The following is a 21,972-nucleotide window of genomic DNA, read 5'->3' as shown; positions in this document are numbered from 1 at the left end:
TTATCTTAGAAAATTTGGTAATAAATAATTTTATAGGTTTTTATGAGATCTATAAGGCTATCAATATTAAATATTTTTAAAATCCTCAGTCTCAAAAAGAGGTGACTTTGAACGGGTTGGTAAAGGTAGTTTTTGCATGTTATTATAAGTTTTAATTGTCAATAGCTCACTCAATTTTTGCCGTAGGAAAAATGTTTGTAAATCATGTTCTTGGGAATTAAATAAACTACAATTTCATATTTAAACATTTTTTCGTATCCGTCTTTTTTACCAAACTACAAAAATTAATTTTTCGCTTTTAACTCCATTTTATTAAAAACTAATAATTTTAAGCCGGTCAAACTTCTAGAACCTATTAATATTACATAAATAAAGAAGGCCAAATAGGGTCAATGACTAATGTTAATTAGGCTGGTGATAAGGGGGTTGTTTCCGATAAATTTTTTGATGAAAAAATTGGACTGACATTCTTTTCATTATAAGTTACTTAATTTTTGAGCTAGAGACTTTTTTTATTTCTAGAGATAGATATTTTTAAATACTTTAAATTAGTTTCAACGCGAGTTATCTCCGAAAAATGCATAGTTTTCCCTTAGTTTGACTTTGAGCTAACATATAAAGAAGTAGAGCTCGATTACTATTGGTTTAAAAAAAAAATAAAAAAAAAACAGATTTGTTTATCTTTTCAAAAGGTACATTTTCATTAAGTAAAGTTGTTTTGATAAAACGGAAACTTTTTGAGTTATTAGCGGAAAACTGATTAAAAACATTGATTTTTTCGATATAAAACTAACACTTTCCATAGCGAATAAATGTAAAAGTATTGATTTAATCAAAAAATGTATAGAACGTTTTTTGCTTAGAATAAATGTTTTTATCAACTTTTGCGGTCTAAATATAATAAAAAATTTCCACCCCCGAGATGGGGTGGCAACCACCCCCATGGTAAAAGCGCCTTTCGATATCATATAGATTTTGATTAAAAACAAAAAAAAATAGATCTTTGAAACACACTCAGTGATCAGAAGATCCAAAGTTACTGGTTTAACGACCACTTGTACGAAATCAAACAAATGAAATAGAGAATGTGGAAAAATCCCCTTACGAATAATTCACACATCCACTATTTCGGGCTGGGAAAAATTTTTTGAATAGAATCAAAGATCCAAACACCAGTTCTTAGAAATGTGTTTCGCTCTCTTCAACCTCTCTGGGCTCATCAGCATCAGTAAAGATGAGAGGTTGAATATCTTCAGACACATTCCAATCAAAAAACAACATTCGAGACCTAGACATAGCAGGAGCGTAAATCTACGCCCAATCTGACAAGGACAGTCTCAAGTTTTAATTCCCTAATTACTTAAGTAAAATATATGTTTAAAAACAAAACAAAAACAAAAGATGTAGATTTTTGAAACACACTTAGTGATCAAATGATCCAAAGTTACTGGTTTAACTATTATATAATATTGAAATAGTGGATGTGTGAATTATTCGTAAGGGGATTTTTCCACATTCTCTATTTCATTTGTTTGATTTCGTACGAGTGGTCGTTAAACCAGTAACTTTGGATCTTTTGATCACTGAGTGTGTTTCAAAGATCTACATCTCTTGTTTTTTTTGTTTTTAAACATATATTTTACTTTAAGTAATTAAGGAATTAAAACTTGAGACTGTCATTGTCAGATTGGGCGTAGATTTACGCTCCTGTTATGTCTAGGTCTCGAATATTGTTTTTTGATTGGAATGTGGCTGAAGATATTCAACCTCTCATCTTTACTGATGAGCCCAGAGAGGTTGAAGAGGGCGAAACACATTTCTAAGGACTGGTGTTTGGATCTTTAATTCTTTTCAAAAAAATTTTCCCAGCCCGAAATAGTGGATGTGTGAATTATTCGTAAGGGGATTTTTCCACATTCTCTATTTCATTTGATAGATTTTGATCCTTATACTATCCATTACTTATTCTCAAATTTTCAAGCAAATCGATCCATTCTGTAAAAATTGCGAAGTTGTGTTTTATAGTAAGCTTCATTACTTAGACTATATATCGAAAATTGGGTATTGACGTACAAATGTGTAAATTACACCTCGTCTGCCGCTATGCTTGGCACTATCACGCCAATTGCCTTGTGGGTTATGACTTTATTACGCTATATACTCAGACGTTTTTTATTTCTCAATCGCATTTTGTCATTTACAATATAACCTATTGGAAACAGCTGGGTTCTAGAAATTACACCGTTAAAATTACTCAAAGTTTCTTGGAAAACAACCTAATTTATTGGTCTTAGAATGAAATTATGAGAAAAATTATTTTACTATCGGTTAGTACAATTCCTTACTGAAACCATCTTGTTCTGAAATCATCTATTCATGAGTCTTTCATGAAATCTTGAAAGTTTCAAGAATCCTAGAGCCTGGAAATTTGGTTTCATGATCAGTTAGGCTCTATTGCCTATTCAAGGTTGGGGTTTTTTTGGAGTGTAGATGGGGACATCCTCAGAGCAGCAGAAAGTCCGCGTTTTCTCCGGCGCCGTCATTAAAACGATCTACTATTGGGGTGGCCAAGCTCCTTGATAGTACGAGCCATTTTTCAAAATTTGAAATTTTTCGCGAGCCGCAATTAAACAATTATCTGAAAAGTGTAAAAAGTTATTTAATTTTTTCTCTCACCGTGTGGATTCTACGAATTTGAAACTGAAATAAAATGGTTCACATTGTTGTTTCAATTATGCCAAAATTCTACAATCAGCCTGTACTAATTCAGGATACTTTGGTTCTTCATTATTCTTTCATCTTTTTCGGGGACGGCCTACTAATCTTCTACCGTCTCTCAAAATACACTGTCTTTAACACTCTGCGTCTGATACCACATGACCTGCCGATCGACCTCATCTTAGTTTTTATATTATGTCGAACGATATTTTCAGTACCATAAACAATCACCAATTCAGCTTTGCGATGCCTTCTTCACTCTCCTGTCAATCCATCTCTTTGACGGCCAAATGTCATTTTGAGAACTTTCCTTTCACCAGAAGCTTATTTATTTCCCTCTGATGTAGAATACATATTTAACTTCCATATGTAACAATTAGGCGAATAATTGGCATGTACAGTCTTAATTTAGATTGTCTTTTTAGAAGCAAGATTAGATCTTAATAACGATAGGGAGTATAATGCTCTATTCCACGCAGCTATCCTTGCGGATACCTCTTTTTATATGTGGTTGTCATCTGTGATTACCATGCCTAGATATTTAAACTCTGTTACTACTTCGAAGTTGTGGTCATTAATAGTTATGTTCTGCCTAATTCTTGGTCTTAAATTTTTTGTTACTATTTTTTTATATCATGTATTTTGTCTTCTCTTCATTTATTCGAAGGGCCAGACTACCTGTTTCTTCCTCGAGTTGTGAAAACACCTCTCTCACGTCTCTTGTAAAATTAGCGACTGCACTTAGATCATCAGCAAAGGTCAACAATAGTTTTGAATCATCGATTCGCAAATCCCCCTGATAGCTCAGCTGATATTTTACTTATTACACATTCCAAGGTCAAAAGTAATTCAGGTACATTTACTGAGAGCCACAAATAATCGTTCAAAGAGCCATATGCGGCTGGCGAGCCACAGTTTGGCCACCCCTAAAAGCACTATTCCTTTGTTTCTGCGTCCAGTACCAAGCCTGCCATGAAAGCACAAGTGAGTTGGTAACAAGCAGTTCCTTTCGGAATTTGAGTTTGATCTTTTTTGGGAAAACGCGTGGATCGTTAGCTGTGGCTAGATCATCTCCTAGGAGTAGGTTTTATTGTGCAATGAGAATAGGACACCACCGAACTATTCTCCCCTTTTTCTGTATAGCATTATTCGACTCATCAGGAGTGTACGCTATTGCTCACTTTTCGGCATATGTACATAATAAGTGTGTATGAGTGTATATTTTTTGTTTACGTGTTGGTGTTGTTATTTTGGTGTATTTTTTGTTTTTATTTTAGTTGTGGGTTAAGTGAGCATTCTCAGGTTTTGGTATGTAGGGTCATGTGTTCAACAATGAACCACTCAAAATTTAAAATTGTCTATATCAGCTCTGTTTTAACTTAGAAGCCCGAAATTGTACGTGTATAAGAAAGACATATTAGTAATATATTACACATAATTTGTTTATCAATAAAGATTAATGTTTTTGAGATAATATTGTTTTTCTAGTGTCGTTGGTTCATTGTATCCCACGGGTGGTACACAATGAACTAGTGCTGGGTACGCAGTGAACCAAACTACTTTATTTTAAACATACCTAATAAAAATTCGGATTCGGATACAATTAGCGTCTCTTTGCAAAGACAATGATGTTTAATTTGCAAAGTAATGAAACATTTACTCAACACACACACACTACACATGACACTAGGTACCTAACTGCAAAAATTCACCGTACCTACCATGCCAATGGCCATTAGTTGTCGAGGCATGAACTAAAAAAAAAAGAAATAATTCAAAATCCATTCAAATTTTATGCATATAAAAAAATATTTAGTCGGATATTAAACGTTGACGGCTCTACGGGTATTATGGATAAAAACATTGGTACCTTAATACCTATAATACTTTTTTCTATTTCCAGGAGCACCACAAGTTTTGCGACAGTCTGCCATGCCAGAAGTCATTGTTGAACGTGGTCAGCCGGCAGATTTGAGTATGGTGGTTTGCGCAGATCCTAGGCCTAGACTAGTCGCCTGGGAATGGGGATCCTTAAGATTGGAAGCTGGAACGGAAATGGGTAAGTGTTAATTACGTTATAATATATCTACACTTGGAATGGCTATACGAACCCAGACACATATGAATTGAAACAAAACCAATTTTGTTTTTCTTAATTAGAATGTATTTAACTGTAATAAATTAACGAATACGATTATAATTGAGCTTATTTTGTACTATGCTGTTTTGTGAATTAAATAAAAATATCTAGTACTTTTATCAGCTACAATAATTATAACAAGCAAACTAAATAAAATTATAACATTATCAGAAGCACAACAAGGCTTTAGGTCGAGAAAATCACGCACCGATGCTATATTTATAATGAGGCAGGTTCAAGCGAAGTTATTAGAATACAACCAACCGACATATTTATCTTTCTTAGACCTGATGAAGGCATTTGACACTGTCAAATTAAAGGACGTTATCCATTTATTGTACGCAAGAGAATAATTAAAACGATTGAAAATATCTACCAGAACCACACAAAAAAAAATAAGTAGAAGAAGAACTAACTAACCCAATTAAAGCTGGCAATGGGATAAGACAGGGAGATTCCCTGAGTCCTCTATTATTCAATCTGATTATGGATGAAATAATAAAAAAATGCCGACTATTAAAGAAGCAGAAAACCTCGGCCTAACCTGGAAAAAAGTCAGAGAAAAAACATAAGATCGGCAAAAATGGAGAGTGACAGTAGATACCCTATGTTTCAGTGGGAACGAGGATGATAAGTAAGTAAGTAAGAACTAAAAACGGTTACCCAATGAGAGAAAAATAACTTAAAATAATCTGCTATCCAGACGACGCAATGCTAATTTCTCAAAGTGAAGATGGTTTGCACGTATGCTGAACCCATTTAATACAACCGCCCTTAAATTTCCCCAAAAAAGACTAAATGCATGATTATAACAGCAAATCGACTAAGATGTAAATGAGAGGTGGAAGGTAATAGAATAAAACAAGTCATGAAGTTTAAAGATCTAGGCATCACACCATCTAGCTACGGAAAACTTGAAACAGAAGTGAAAGATCAAGTGAATAAAGCAAACAGAGCCGCAGGTTACCTGAATGAAACAATATTGAGGAAATTAAATGAAAGGCAGACTTTACAAAACTGTCATCAGACCAATAATGACATACGCTGCAGAAACACGACCTGATACAGAGAGAACAAAAATAATGCTAGAAACAGCATTATTTTTGTTCGTCAAAGACGAACTTTGAAAAATCGATGGTAAGACACTATGGGACAGAGCTAGAAGTTCTCTTTCATTGTCATTTACTAACATTTAGATCCGTCAAAATTGGTTCTAAAACCGACGTGTATATTTTCATTTTTGTTTGTAAACTAATTTTAGGAGAACAAGGTAATAAGTCGTATTTTCTACTGGATGTGTCGGTTCGATATTCCTCCCTTCGACATTACTATCCCTTATTTTTCTTGTAGTGCCTATCTGTTTCGGATGTTGGCTACCATCATGACAATTTGTACTTTGCACAATGTTGCTCTAAAAAGATTTGTGGTGGTTGTGTCAAACCACGTACGTATATTTTTAGCCAGGAAATCTTTCGCCTTCCTGGTCATCATTTTCCTTCTACTTTTCCCTGCAAGATTAGTTGCAGCAGTCCATATTATGGTTAACAGCTCTTTTTATTACCTATGGTGATCTCAACGCAAAAATAGGAAAAGAGCAACAATACCTACCAACGATAGGTAAGCACAGCCTCCATGAATTATCCAATGACATTGGCATTAGGCAAATAAATCTAGCAACTTCCCTTAACATGGTCATTGCCAGCATATGCTTCCAGCGAAAAAATATTCATAAGGGAACGTGACGATCTTTAGATGGGGTTACAGTAAACATGATCTATCATGTTGATTGTATCATTGACTCTAGACATCACTTAGACGTAATAAACGTATGCAGCAGACGAGGGCAAATGCCGACTCAGATCACTACCTAGTGGAAAGTAGAATAAGAGCCAGAATCTCCAACATAAAAAAAAGAAAAGGGATACAAATTTGAAAAATATGAAATAAAAAACTTAGCAAATAACAGAAAAAATGTCAAATACAAAGAATATATAAAAAGAAGGCTAGAAAACAGACAAAACACGAGAATATAAACAGATAATGGGAAGCGTGTAAAACATCATACAAGACGCTGCCAGAGATACCTTGGGTCTACAAAAAAAGGTCAAATCAATTGAAGGGAAGTGGTTCGATGAAAAGTGTCGTAACATAACAGAGAGAAAAAATAATGCATATCAACGATTACAACAACGACATAGAACAAGACAGGTAGAGAACATATATAAAAAGAACTCCAAGAAATTAAAGAATTAAATAAACCAACAGAAACCAGAAAAGTCTACCAAAAACAAAACAAAAGCAGAAAATAATTTAAACCAAGAACAATGATGTGCAGAGACAAAGAAGGAGATATAGTAACTCAACAGAGTGAAATACTACAAAGATGGACTGAATTCTTTAAAGAGGAGTTTAAACAAAACGGAGATCCACTATACGATGGAATTATACTAGATCAAACGGATACCAGAGAAACAACCCCCCTTCAGTAACTGAAATGCAAGAAGCAGTTACCAGACTGAAAAACAACAAATCACATGGATTAGACAATATTAGCGCATAATTAATCAAAGAAGGCGGAGACTCCCTATTGAATGCGATACGCGAACTAATAGTAAACATATGGAATAATAAACAACTGCCACAAGACTGGAATACCGGAGTAATTATTCCACTACAGAAAAAGGGAGATCAGCTTGAATGTAAAACCTACCGGGCAATAACGCTACTGACTGTGGCACATAAAATACTGTCAAATATTGTGTACGAGCGATTGAGACCATATGCGGAACAAATAGTTGGGGGATATCAATGTGGTTTCTGCAGGCAGAAGTCCACAATAGATCAGATCTTTGTCTTGAGGCAAGTCTTGGAAAAGACTAGTGAATTTAATATAGACACACATTATCTCTTCCTTTATTTTGAGAGTGCCTATGATAGTATCCATCGAGAATTTCTGATCCACGCCCTGAAAGAGTTTAATATTTCAACTCAACTCATTGATATAGTAAAAGAAACACTTAAAGTACAAAGCAAAATTAGAATTCAAAACGTACTAACAGATACAATCCATGTTAGAACGGGCCTACGACAGGGAGATGCCCTATCCTGTATTCAGTTCAATATCACATTAGAAAAAATAATTAGAGAGTCAAAAGTCAACACCAGAGGAACAGTAATAACAAAAAGTGTACAAATATTGGCATTTTTAGATGATGTTGATACCATAGCTAGAAGCAAAAGAGAAATGATAGAAGCATTTAATGCGATAAACAGAGCGGCACAAAACAGTGGCCTAAATATTGATGAAATAAAAACCAAATACATGAAGCCCAGCAAATCGACAGGCCAAAGAAACCTACAGAATCTGACAATAGGAGACTATAACATCGAAAGTGTAAATTTTTTTTTCTACAACCACTATTCAAAGTGCACTTTTCTGCACGGTTTTATGTTAGCAAACTTGATATTTTCTCACAGTATAAGATATTTGACATTAGTGTGCAGAAAAGTAACGTTTCTGTGCCGCAAAGTGACGTTTCTGTGCCGCAAAGTGCTTTTCTGCACAGTTGACTGCCTCATTCTGAGTAACGTTATATTCTGTTTACATCCGTGGACTACCGCATTCTGAGTAACGTTATATTCTGTTTACATCCGTGGTTAAACTTTAGACAAATATATAACCTATAAGACAATTATTATATTTAACTATAGCATAGAAATTAAATTATGGATGTTACAACTGTTTTATTTTACAATTTTATTCTTATTAAACATTTTATAATTATCAAATAACCAATAAGGATTTAGCAACCTGTGCAAGAGACGTCGAATGAAGTAGGTTTTGTGTAAATCCGTGACTGCATATATATAATGTCAATAATGTGTAATAATTGTTTAAATTTAAACAAATTAAGGCAGTGCATTAATTTTTTAACTGATTTCTGTGCAATTTATTTAGGTATAAGGAATTTAAATTGATTAGTAGGTATTAATTAAATACAGTTTAAAATTTATCACATAGGTACCTATTATAATTAATCGTCGTTTGGAAATTGTGATTTTTATTTTTAGGAAAAACTGTGCTTGTAGAAAAAGTATAGTGTGAAACACGTGCAGAAAGGTAATTTCTCACTCGTTTGAATTGCGGTACTCGCTTGCGCTCGTACCGCAACTTTTCAAACTCGTGAGAAATTAGTACCTTTCTGCACTTGTTGCACAATATACTATTTTCTACGAGCGTGCAAAAATGTCTACTTTCGTGCACGCATTTTAGTTTAGAAAGTTTCACTTTTCCGCACGCGTGTTACATTTCCGCACGCGGTTTTTACTTTTCCGCACGCGTGTTAATTTAGATATATTAATATGGCCTTAAAGAAATTATAATACATGCAACTAATATTTAGATATTATTTACTAATTTATTTCAAATATATCTTATTGTGTTCCTGTTTTAACCCGGCACCTGCCACGTGGCTTTGCAAGGCGCCAACTACCACGTGGGGTGCTCACAGCACCCCTTAAAAATTTTCTGTGATCTACTTGTTTAAAAAACAAAATAATGTGTTGAGTAATACAAGAATATAAAAAACATGTTTTATTAACTTATTAGCCACTAATATGTTATAAAAGTTAAAAAATAAAATTAAAAAGGTGTTATAAGCAAATTAGCAAGTACCAAGCCATAATAAATGAAGTCAAGTAAAATATCTAAAAAATTAAGATTTAGTGAGTATATAGTCTATATTAATAATTTAAATCAGTTATTTCAATAAAAAATGTAAATTTGACCTGTTTATCGAAAATACAAAAAAAATTAAAACTTAAAGTGCCAGATGATGACACCCCAATTCGATTTTAGAGCTATAAGTTCAGAATGACACTAAATAACCACTTCAAACATTAACACATCTATGCTATATAATATTATAGAAAGCTACTATGACGCACAGCTCCGTTACCAAACTTGAAATACCAAATATTTGATAAAAATGTGTTATGGGGTGCTGGAAGCACCCCACGTGGCAGGTGCCGGGTTAATGAAATTAACGCGACAATTCGATGAAATAAAAAAATTATTTTGACATAATATTTGAAAGTCAAATCGGTAGACAATAACAGTCATTTTGAATCATCGTCATGGAAACCAAGATCGTCGTCATGCTAACTAATTATATTAACATTTTGGTTTTGACAACCTTGTCAAAGAATTAATTTGTGTATGTATTTTCATATTAATTAAATTAATTGATTAAGATTTGGTAATTTTTTAAAGACTCTTAGAAAAAATATTGTTCCTAACTCTTGCAGAAAGTTTCTTTTCCGCACTCGACTGCTTGCCGAACTCCCGCTTCACGTCGTTCGACAAACTGCAGTCGCGTGCGGAAAATAATGACTTTCTGCACTTGTTAGAAAAATAACTATTACATATCTAGGTTCACTAGTTACCGCAGATAACAATGTCAGCGAAGAAGTTAAGAGAAGAATAAATATTGCTAATAAAACATATAATGGACTAATTATACATCTAAGATCTAACAACATCACGAGAAAAACCAAATGCAAAATTAGTCCTGTCGCCAGGGGGGGTACAACGGCCTCGTTAATTCAGATGGACTTACCCAAGTTTTTTTATGTATTTTGACCCGTAGAACACGAATTTTTTGGGTAACAGTTGATCCGGATGTCGATAAGATTGTTATAGACCAAGAACTTGAGGAATCAAATAACAGCGATTTTTGGCAAAACAAAACAATATTTTGTATTTTTTGGGTCATTTTAAGCAAAAAATATTTCTACAAGTTTTTTAGTAGGATGCACAGTTTTCGAGATAAACGCGGTTGAACTTTCAAAAAATCGAAAAACTGCAATTTTTAAACCCGAATAACTTTTGATTAAAAAATAAAATAGCAATTCTGCTTAGCGCCTTTGAAAGTTCAAGTCAAATTATGTCGGTTTTGATTATTTGCATTGCTAAAAATTTATTGTGTTATTGTTAAACAAAGCTACAAACAACTAGTGCGTGAGTGATGTTTCTATGATTTCTCATTTAAAATCGAACGAGTAGGTAGAATAGGTACTAGTGCAATCAAGACTATTTCTACGTTACATGCGGTAAAACGCATGTAAAAGCACGGGAAACCCTACGTGTTTATAGCTTTGTTAAACAATAAAAAAATAAATTTTTACCAATGCAAATAATCAAAACCGATATAATTTGACTTAAACTTTCAAATGCGGTAAGCAGACTTGCTATTTTATTTTTTAATCAAAAGTTATTCGGGTTCAGAAATTGCAATTTTTCGATTTTTTTAAAGTCAACCGCGTTTATCTCGAAAACTGTGCATCCTACGAAAAAACTTGTAGAAATATTTTTTACTTAAAATGGCCCAAAAAATACAAAATATTGTTTTGTTTTGCCAAAAATCGCTGTTATTTGATTCCTCAAGTTCTTGGTCTATAACAATCTTATCGACATCCGGATCAACTGTTACCCAAAAAAATCGTGTTCTACGGGTCAAAATACATAAAAAAAACTTGAGTAAGTCCATCTGAATTAACGAGGCCGTTGTACCCCCCCTGGCGACAGGACTAAATATACAAAACCCTGATAAAACCGGTCCTTATATATGGATCGGAGACATGGACACTATCGAAAAGCGATGAGAACTTATTAGGTACGTTTGAACAAAAAATCTTCAGACACAAATATAACGGGATGAAAGAAAATGACGTATGGCGCAGAAGATATAATTTTGAACTATACGCAGCATACAACGAACCCGACGTCATAACATCCATAAAGATTGGACGTCTGCGCTGGATGGGCCATGTTGAACAGATGTTGGAGACCGAAACACCAAAACATATAATGTGGCAAAGAGCAGTAGGGAGAAGGTCAAAGGGAAGACCCAAACTTGATACATGGAACAAGTGGAACAAGATCTGACAACACTTGAGATTACCCACTGGAAGAACAAAGCAAGGAACAGAACAGAATGGCTGAAAATCCTAGAACAAGCCAGGACCCAAAAAGGGTTGTCGAGCTACTGATGATGATGATGAACAGCTCTTTTCCTTTCGACGATAAAGCCACATTTCGAAAGCCACATTGCTATCCCTAGGTATTTAAATTCTTCGCATTTTTTTTATACCTTTAATCGAGAATTGTGGACCTGTTTCTTCGTTCTTTATTCTAGGATATTCCGTTTTTGTTTATGTTGATTGTTAATTTAATTAAATTACCTTTATAAAAAAGTTAAGAGAACTTATAATTTAACAGAACATGACATGTATTAATTCGAAGGCGGTATGAAGTTCGCCAGGTTAACTAGTAATCTATAAAAAGTAGCGCAATTTTAATAACAGTTCATTATCTATAGAAAAACACGTCCAAATTCGATTAAACCTAATAAAAATATATCAAAATGAAACGTGGCTTTATACTCAGACCATTACTTTGTGCCAACAGTTGTTAAAAATGTCATTAAGAGGTTAGGGCACAATAAAACCTATTTACTTAACCTCCAATTGGACTGTATTAATCATAATGTACTTTGCTGAAGACATCATTAAAAAACCTTCATAATTCAAGCTCTACACATACATTTTTCTGATGTTTATGCGACCTAATTTAACTTTAACGACTTTTATTAGACTCCTCGGCCACTAACCTGAACTTTCAAATGAAATTTGCGTGTTTTTACAACTTTACGATTTAGATAGATCGCATATATTTCGTGCAAAAGCTTGGATGCATTATATTTTTAGATTTCCAGTGCGGAAAACATACATGAAGATATACGGCAAAAATTGAGCACCCTTGAGTCGTTAAAATGTTTACGTCTTTTGCTGGAAGTTTTTTATAGCTACTTCTTAAAGATACAAGTAAAAATATCAGGAGCGCCGACAATAAAATGGAAAAAGATATAATTTAGATGAAAATTTTATACAATTACCCTAATCTATTAAAAATTGACCCCTTTGAATATGGTCAATCTTATGGATCGTACTTGGATATTATGCATTATGGATTATCAATGCATCATTATACATCAACAATGGCGTTACATCTCTTCGCGAGTCTTTCCCGCTTTAACAGTTGCCTTCCATGTTTGTCAGTCCTATGCCACTATTTCCAATTGTCTCACTCCCATTTCTCCAGATCTTCTCTGACTATATCTTTCCATCTTTTCTAGGCCATCCTACAGACTTTCTCTCATCTAGCCTTTCCCAAAACACATTATTTATAAATCGATTTTCATTATTGCGTATAGCATGCCCTGCCCATCTGACTCTATTAGCCTTTATATATCTGTTTATATTTTCCTTTCCAGAGAAACTCTAACTCGTTATTTTATCTGCGCCTCCATTCGTTTGTCACGCTGTCTCTGCAAGGCCCATATATCATTCGAAGGATTTTACGTTCCCACACCAGCAATTTATTTACTTTTCTTTTTGTTAGCGTCCATGTTTCGCTTCCATACGCGACTGCTGGTCGTATTATGGTCTTATATATCTGGATTTTTGCACCTAGTAAGAAAAGTTTTGATTTCATTAGATATTGCATTGCAAAGAAAGATCTGGTTCCTGCCATTATTCGCATTTTTTTTTCAATTGTCGTAGAGTTATCATCAAAATATGAATACCATCGGAAAATAAGGGAAAAGTATAGTTTATTTTACATTGAAGTGTGTCAGAGTTTGTCGACATTTTTATTGGTACGGATCAATATTTCAAAATATTTTCAGTAGCGTAACGCCATATTACTGATAACTTGTTTAATGTAATAAAATGAAGTTAATATCTGAATTAAATAAACCAGTGGAGACAATCTAATCTATAACAAAGTGAAAATAGAATCGTTTATAGTTCATCGATTGTAGATAAAGTCGTTGTTTGATTTCGTAAACCATTTCACACTGCCACCCAAAGTATGTTTATGACATTTTTCAGATATTTTTGTGGTTCTTGGATAGTATTTAGCTCGAGCTAAAAAGCTTTTAGTACTGTCGAGCATTTTCTGGTCGAAACCTTGCTTTATCACCCTGCTAACCTTTTTCACTTTGTTCATGATTGCTAACTGGACCATTTTCATTATTTTCTGAGCTTCGTCACGGTTTAGTTTGTTTTTTTCTGGTTCATTATTGTCCCGCAAGAAAGGAATGCATGGTTACTTCCGGGAAAACCGAAAATTTATAGAGAAGACTAAGGAAACCTAAATGTCTCCTGCTACTCGAAGTTGAAACATAATTATCTTCCATTCGTTCGTGCACTCATCACAGAATTAGTAACTGCGATCGAGCATGAAGTGTATCTCCGTTACATCTCTCGGTTAATCAAAAACATAATCCCTAGACGAACTTCGGATTCCGCTACAAATATTTTACAATAAAATAAATATTCTTATCCCAATTATTTTTGTTGTTAAAATTCCCACTTCTGGAATGGAGATCAAAACGTCAAAATAAACTTTTAAAGTAAAATTGTACCTATACAGAGAGGGGCTAAATTATGGAATAAATTCATTTTCTCTAAAATGGACGACTTTGGAAAAAAATCCCGAAACAGGTCGATTTCTACTTGGTCTTGCCTGATCTTACATTGTCTGGGTTTTCCGCTATCTCTAATATGTATGCTGTCTTTCACTCATTCTTTGCAGTTGTTTTAGTTTGGAGAAGAAAAGTGATGTTAAAATCATTATTTTATGGTGGTTCATGACTTTTCAACATCCTTCACATTTGCCGTATCAGAGAATCTATTATTTATTTCTTCTGTATGTGCTTCTCTTGTATTGTTGTTTATGAGTTTACTAATATTGAATGACATTTTGGTTTTTTCCTTTTGGCTGTAGATTAGTTTAATATTTGCAACTAAGGGTTTGTGGTCGGATCTTATGTCTGGCTCTAGCGCACAAACCTTAGTAATAACATTCTTGTACCTTCTAATAATTGTAATATTATTTCTTGGGTTTAGTTAGGATGAAATTCTGCAAGATTTACTTCCACAATTGTCCTTCTCGCTAAAAGCAACACCTTAAAAAAATTTAACGTCAGGAATATATTACATAGTTTGAATAATGACAAGGGAAACTCATAAAGTGTGTGTAATTGCAATGTGCTCATGGCACATTGTAGAATTGTAGGGACCAACAAGAAAATGACAAGGATTTTTAACTGAATCAAACATATCGGTATAAACCGATATTATAATCATTTTAAAGTAACCTGTATTTAAACGACATAAAGTTAACTCATTAATATACTGACGTCAAATCGCCACGGTTAGAAGATAATGAAAAAAAAATAGCACAACCATAAAAAATATTCAAAAAATAAGTTAGACAAAGATCTGTAGGTACTAACTCTTACCATTGTTGGAAATACGAATCTTATGGGAATGTAAACACAAACGAAAAACATTCAATTAGTTTGTTTTAAAAAGTTATTTTCAAATGAGAATCCATTTGGATGAAGGTTTGAATGAATGAATTATAAACATACGGTATGAGGCAAAATAAAGAGAACTGAAATTCGTATGCCTGAAATTTGTATGTGTCAGGCACCGAAACGTACTGAGTATTTTCTTAACGTCGTTATAAGGTATGTGAATGTCGTGATAAGGTTAGGTACTTCAAAATGGTTCTCAGTTTTGCAGAAAAAAATTTTATGCTTCAGTACTATTTTCACAGCACTAGAACTAACGCCACCAGATGCGTACATATGGGGAATGCTGAAGCAGTCAGACAGATCCACCGTATGCCATTTCGGAATTAAGGACTAGAATTAAAGATTTTTTCGTGCCAGAGGCAGTGGCGGATCTAGAAATTTGCTTTAAGAGAGGAAATTTGCCTAAGTGGGGAACTTCCAATGAAAAACCATCCCAACGACATAAAAAAGATAAACTCAATTAAATTACATAAAAAACATAAATAATAACTTATACGCATTAAGTTTCTTTAATTTTCCTAAGTAGCGTGTTTATTGGGTTGAATTCGTTTTTCTGTGGTTTCGGTTTCATATCAGCTAATATATTTTTATGTTTGAACCAATATTTTTCTTTAATTTTGGACCGTGTTAGGGGGGAAATTTTTTTTACTGCTTTAAAAAATTGTAACTGGTTTTTACTGAAAAGTGCTTCATTTTTTGGTTATTTTACGTTGAAATGTTTGATTTGAAATTTGACAACCTACTTTTCATTAGGTTCAACTCTGCTTCTGATGGGTTTACAGACTTCATATATACACCGTTTTTTTTTAATGTTTTATAAGCTATTTTTTACTAAGAATATTTTTTTAGATAAAATACTTTTTATGTTTAGATGGATGAGATGGATAAGTGTAGTGACAAAGAAGGATAAAATTAGAAATGAGTATATTAGGGGAAGTCCTAGGTGTGGCACCAATTGATGCCAAAATGAGAGAGCATAGGTTAAGATGGTTTGGTCATGTTCAACGTCGAGACGTTAATCACTCAATACGAAGAATAGCTGAAGTGCAGATTCCTGGAAGAAGTAGGAGGGGAAGACCAAAGAAGACCTGGGGGAGACGAAAAGGCAGGACATGTTGATAAACGGGATTAACATTGCTATGACCCCAGATAGAGTTGTGTGGAGATATGCAATTAGGGAAGCCGACCCCGCATAGGGATAAGGCAAAGAGAATGATGATGACTTACTTTTTGTGTTATTTGTGAAAAATCTTATAAAAACGTGTTTTTTTTGTTCAAAAATGTACATATTCACTCGCAAATAACTCGAAAAGTATCGACTTAGTAAAAAACCTCTGTAGAACATAACTTGCTTAAAATTAGTTCATTCAGCTCCGGACTTATTTTGAACGTATATTTTTTCTTCCCCGAGAAGGGGTGAAAGTCACCCCCAGGGCAAAAGCGCACATCTGTACAATATTACTTTTTTTCTTTGATATGTTAACTATGTGTATGCCAAATTTCATATATGAATCCAAGTGGTTGTCTAAACTTTGGAGGTTTTGCAATATTTTACCTTGAGTGAATGTACTATCTTACTAATGAAGTAAAAACCTCACATGTAGGTAGGTGGTATATAATTTATTAAAAAATTTTGTCTAAAAATGATCCAAGATGGATAAAATCACAAACGTTTTCGGACCAATCAGTCCATCATCAGGTGGTAGAAACCTAAAATAAGCAAACCACTGTATTAAAAAAGCCAAGATGAAATTTGACTGTCTGAAAGTCAGTTTGAGGCCAAGATGAAGACCACTTTGTAATACCGTTGCAATTTAATTTCTTGTGACATCGACTTATTGTCGACATTTTTGTAGCCTAAATGGCATAATTATTATTACATTAAGGTCTTTTGACCTAAATATGTAGCTAGTTCCAACTACTTTGGATCTGAAGTAAGTAACCACATGTTGTAATTTTCCTAACTTTCAGACAGTCAAATTTCATCTTGGCTTTTTTAATACAGTGGTTTGCTTATTTTAGGTTTCTACCACCTGATGATGGACTGATTGGTCCGAAAACGTTTGTGATTTTATCCATCTTGGATCATTTTTAGAAAAAATTTTTTAATAAATTATATACCACCTACCTACATGTGAGGTTTTTACTTCATTAGTAAGTTTTTATTATGGTATACAGCCAATGAGAGGAATCTTTTCCTATATATTTTTTTGAATGTAATATATATTTCTTAATTCAATATGCTTAAAACAGCACTTTAGCAAACTTATGTTGGCTTGCGTTATGATTTAGTAGGTTAAGAGTATTTATTAATACACACATTTATATTCTTCCGACGCCTATGTGTTATTGCGTACTGCAGGACCCATAAAAATATCTGATTGTGCACTAAATCTTGCCAATAAATATGAGGACTGGTTCAGGATGCTGACAAACTAGAACGTAAAAGGATGGTGTGGGATAATCTTGTACTTTTTACTTCCTAGATCTCGAAAATTCCGCAAATTCCACCTATAACTTCCAGGAACTACGTCCAAACGGACGCTATCTCTTCTACTTATCTTTATTTGGCCACAAACATCAGTTTCGCCCCGAGAAGGGATTTTTTCTGGCGGAAATTATAAACTGATAAGTATAGCACTAAAATGTATCATATAAGATCAAATCCGGTTAATTTTATTTACTATATTTAAATTATCTACTATAAATTTAGACATTTTGGCTTAAAATCGAATAAACATTAGCGGATTTATATTAAAATAAAAGTTGTTGGCTTAGTTATTAAGGGGATCGGTGCAAACTTTCGGCTCCAATGCTATTTAAATGGAATTCATTTTTTTTTAATCGTGAGAAAACTAATAAGTATTTTTGAAAAAAAAGCACAATGAAAGATTACGTTATTACCGAGGGCCGAAAGTCCCTAAAAAGTTCTATAATGTTTATTTTAATGAGTTACAGGGGTGAAAAACTAAGAGAAAATTTAGTCTGATTTTTAATTTTAAATATCTCATTCGAAAGAAACTTTTTATTTATTCTAAGGGATTTTGGGCCCTCAGTAATAATTTAGTCTTTTAATCTGCGTTTAAATTTTTCAAAAATATGTAGGTACTAATTAGTTTTTTCAGGATTCGAAAAGATTAATATCATGTCCGTGGTAATATTTTCCAAATCAAACATTCGCTATCTTTGTCCTACAACGCACTCAGTCGAACGGAATGTGCTGACAATATAGCGACAATTTTAGATATTTGACGCGGCTTCAGAAATATTTTGAGTTGTTTATTAAATAATATTGATAGTGTATTTGATAAATAATTTATTGAAGGCGTGAAATTAATAAAAAGTTATTTATTTTTTATTAATTATGGAAGATCCCAAGCAGAGAATTCACCAGGATATATTCTGTGATCCAAGTATTTTGTTGTTAAAGATTTAATCTAAGCATTCCGTAGTACCAATATATTATTTAAAAAAATCACTTTATCGCTTTTCCCCTTTTCTCGATGAAGTATTAGTTTTGATTGCATAGTATATAAATTAATATACCTAATCATTGAATACAAAGTTAATGAAAAAATATCATATTAATTAACTAAATTAATAATTTAGCAATTATACAAGTAACAGTTATCCAAGAATATTCAAAAGTCATATCTTAGTTAATGGTGACAATTTCATTGTCAAGTGATGTTCATATAGATATCCATACTAGTGAGAATTTTACTACACGTAATTTTCTGTGTAAAGAAAGAAAAAGTAGAGATAGACGTAAAATATTTGCGCCTGCGCTCTTAAAATAAGTCAGTATGTTTGCGATGGAGATCATGATAAAAGTCAAATAAAAAATATCAGATTAAACTATTTGTAGAAAGCAAAATACAGTGAGGACGTTTAAGTTGAAATAAATTCATTTTCTCGAGAATGGGCGACTCTGGAGATAAATCCCGAAACAGTTCGATTTTTATTTTTGAATTATAATTTTTTGGAATATATACGATACTATTGACGTCATCCATCTGGTCGTAATGAAGTACTCGATGATTTTTTTAAATGATAATAGGGGTCATGTGATAGCTCACTCGAAAGGTTATTCAATTAAATTTTCACTAATAGAAACATTAACATTATTTATACAGGGTGCCAAAAAAATTTTTTTTAATTAAATTAATTGAGACAAAAACAAAAATGCATGTAATTTGTTTAATGCAAAATACATTTTACTGCTGTCAGAAAACAGAAGAAATATTAATTTGAAAGTAAACATTGCTCTTCGCTTAAATTAAATGTTCAAACTACTAAGGGGCAGGTGGGTGGCAGCGCTAATAATGAATTTAAGCGAAAAATAATAATTATTTATCAAAGAAACACTTTTTCCTGTTTTCTGACAACAGTTATTTGTATTTCAAATTAAATAAATGATAAACATTATTCTTTTTGTCTTAATTAGTTTAATTCAAAAAAAAATTTTGGCGACCCTGTATAAATAATTGCGCTAATGTTCATATTAGTGAATAGATCACTGAGCTATAATATCCTTTGGAATGAGCTATCACACGATCCCTCTTCCCATTTAAAAAAATCATCGATGATTAAAAAATATACTTAATTTAAAAATAAAAATTGACCTGTTTCGGGATTTATCTCCAGAGTCACACATTCTCGAGAAAATGAATTTATTCCAACTCAAACGTCCTCACTGTATACAGTGATGAGCGAGCTAATAACCAACAGAATAGCACAAAAGATGGAAAACGTATTAAGTTGTGAGATAAAAAGAAATGAACTAATAGAGCTGGAAAATTTAGCGACATTAACCTATAAATTTACATTATATTGATTGTTGTATTGTACCACTGTCACAGTGACAGTTTTAGTTGACATACTTCTCTGATACGTGTAAAGATTGAAAACAATCAGTTTATTGTAAATTGATTGGTTATTAGCTAAATTTCCCAACTCGACTAGTTTTATTTCTTTTTATCTCACAGCGTAATTAATACACGTTTTCCATCTTTTGTGTTATTTTGCTGGTTATTAGCGCGCTCATCACTGTATATACAGTGATGAGCGAGCTAGCAACCGGTAAAATAACGCAAAAGATGGAATATATAATACATTGTGAAGTAACATGAGATGAAACTGGTAGAGGTGGAAATTATCGATATAAACATATACATTAACATTATATTACCATATTTTCCCACCTTTAGACGTATCGCACGAGTTTGGCAACTACCACTGTCACAGTGACAGTTTGAGTTGACATACTCCTCTGATACGTGTAAAGATTGGAAACAATCAATTTAATGTAAATTGATTGGTTAATATGGCTCCCAACTCGACTAGTTTTATTTCTTTTTATCTCACAACGTAATACACGTTTTCTTTCTCCTGTGTTATTTTGCTGGTTATTAGCGCGCTCATCACTGTATATACAGTGATGAGCGCGCTAGTAACCAGTAAAATAACGCAAAAGATGGAAAATATAATACATTGTGAAGTAAAAAGAGATGAAACTAGTAGAGGTGAAAATTATAGATATAAACGTATAAATTAACATTATATTAACATAGTTTCCCACCTTTAGACGTATTGGAGGAGTATGACAACTGTTACTGTGACAAGAAGATTTTATTAAAATACTCATGTCACAGATGGCTAAAGGTGGGAAGCTATTTAATGTAATGTTAATTTATACGTTTATATCGACCATTTCCACCTTTACTAGTTTCATCTCTTTTTATTTCACAATGTTTTATGTTTTCCATCTTTTGCGTTATTTCGCTGGTTATTAGCGCGCTCATCACTGTAGAACTGGTTCTATTTGAATAACGTATTACGTACAGGAGTCTCTTTTTAAAACCTTTTTATTGGCTTTTACTTGGCTTGGTTGTTGTCACGGTCTCCGCAAATTTTGTAATCCATTTTAAAAATAGTTCTGGGCTTCCTAGGTAACTGAAATTCTCAGAATAGCTTAGAACTAGCTAACAATGCAATATTTAACTGCTATTATACAGGGTGATTGATTAGTGGGGTAAACCTCCGTAGATCCGTTAGAGTAATAAATAGCGATAAAGGTTAATAACAAAAATTGTAGCTAACTTTGAACTTCACAGTAGAAAATTAGTTAGAATATTACAGGGTGTTCGATAACAAAGTGGCAGATCAAAGTTATGTTTTTTTTTTTAATGGAACATCCTGTATTTTATTTTATATTAGAAATCTTCTTAACTTCTCCATTACGAAAATATAAAGGTTTAGTATGTTATACAGGGTATTTACAAAGTTATAACCAATTTTATATGAAAATCGTAACAAGTTTAACTCCCTGTATAAATAAAAATAAGCACAACGGCAATCTTTCTTTATATTGAATACAGGGTGAGTCAAAACGCAAGTACATTATTTTCTCAGTAATTTTAAATTAAAAACCGTGTATTTTATATCACTATCGAAAAGTACTATTACCGTACTTTAATTTTTATATAATATTTCCTATGTCTAAATTTATTAGTTTTTGATATATTTTCATTTTTCAAAGCAAATTATTAATTAGGGTATAAATCTATCCAAATTTTAGGTAAGCCATGACTGAATTGTCCAAAACTGACAATTTACGATTACTGATTAATTATCAATCTGTAATCAAAGTTGGCTACATTTTTTGTT

The 21,972-nt window shown here is 32.9% G+C and overlaps 1 protein-coding gene across 1 annotated transcript in view; it reads left to right on the top strand.

Moving 5' to 3' along the window:
• Positions 1-21,972, top strand: part of LOC114330978 (uncharacterized) — a 270,005-nt gene that overhangs the window by 17,537 nt on the left and 230,496 nt on the right. The window contains exon 3 of the mRNA XM_050653719.1: positions 4,622-4,777. Within this exon, the coding sequence (XP_050509676.1) occupies positions 4,622-4,777 (156 nt within the window). The remainder of the gene's footprint in view (positions 1-4,621; positions 4,778-21,972) is intronic.

This window comes from Diabrotica virgifera, chromosome 1, assembly GCF_917563875.1.
Source record: "Diabrotica virgifera virgifera chromosome 1, PGI_DIABVI_V3a".
Lineage (NCBI taxonomy): Eukaryota > Metazoa > Arthropoda > Insecta > Coleoptera > Chrysomelidae > Diabrotica > Diabrotica virgifera.
This window is presented reverse-complemented; position numbering and strand designations above follow the sequence as displayed.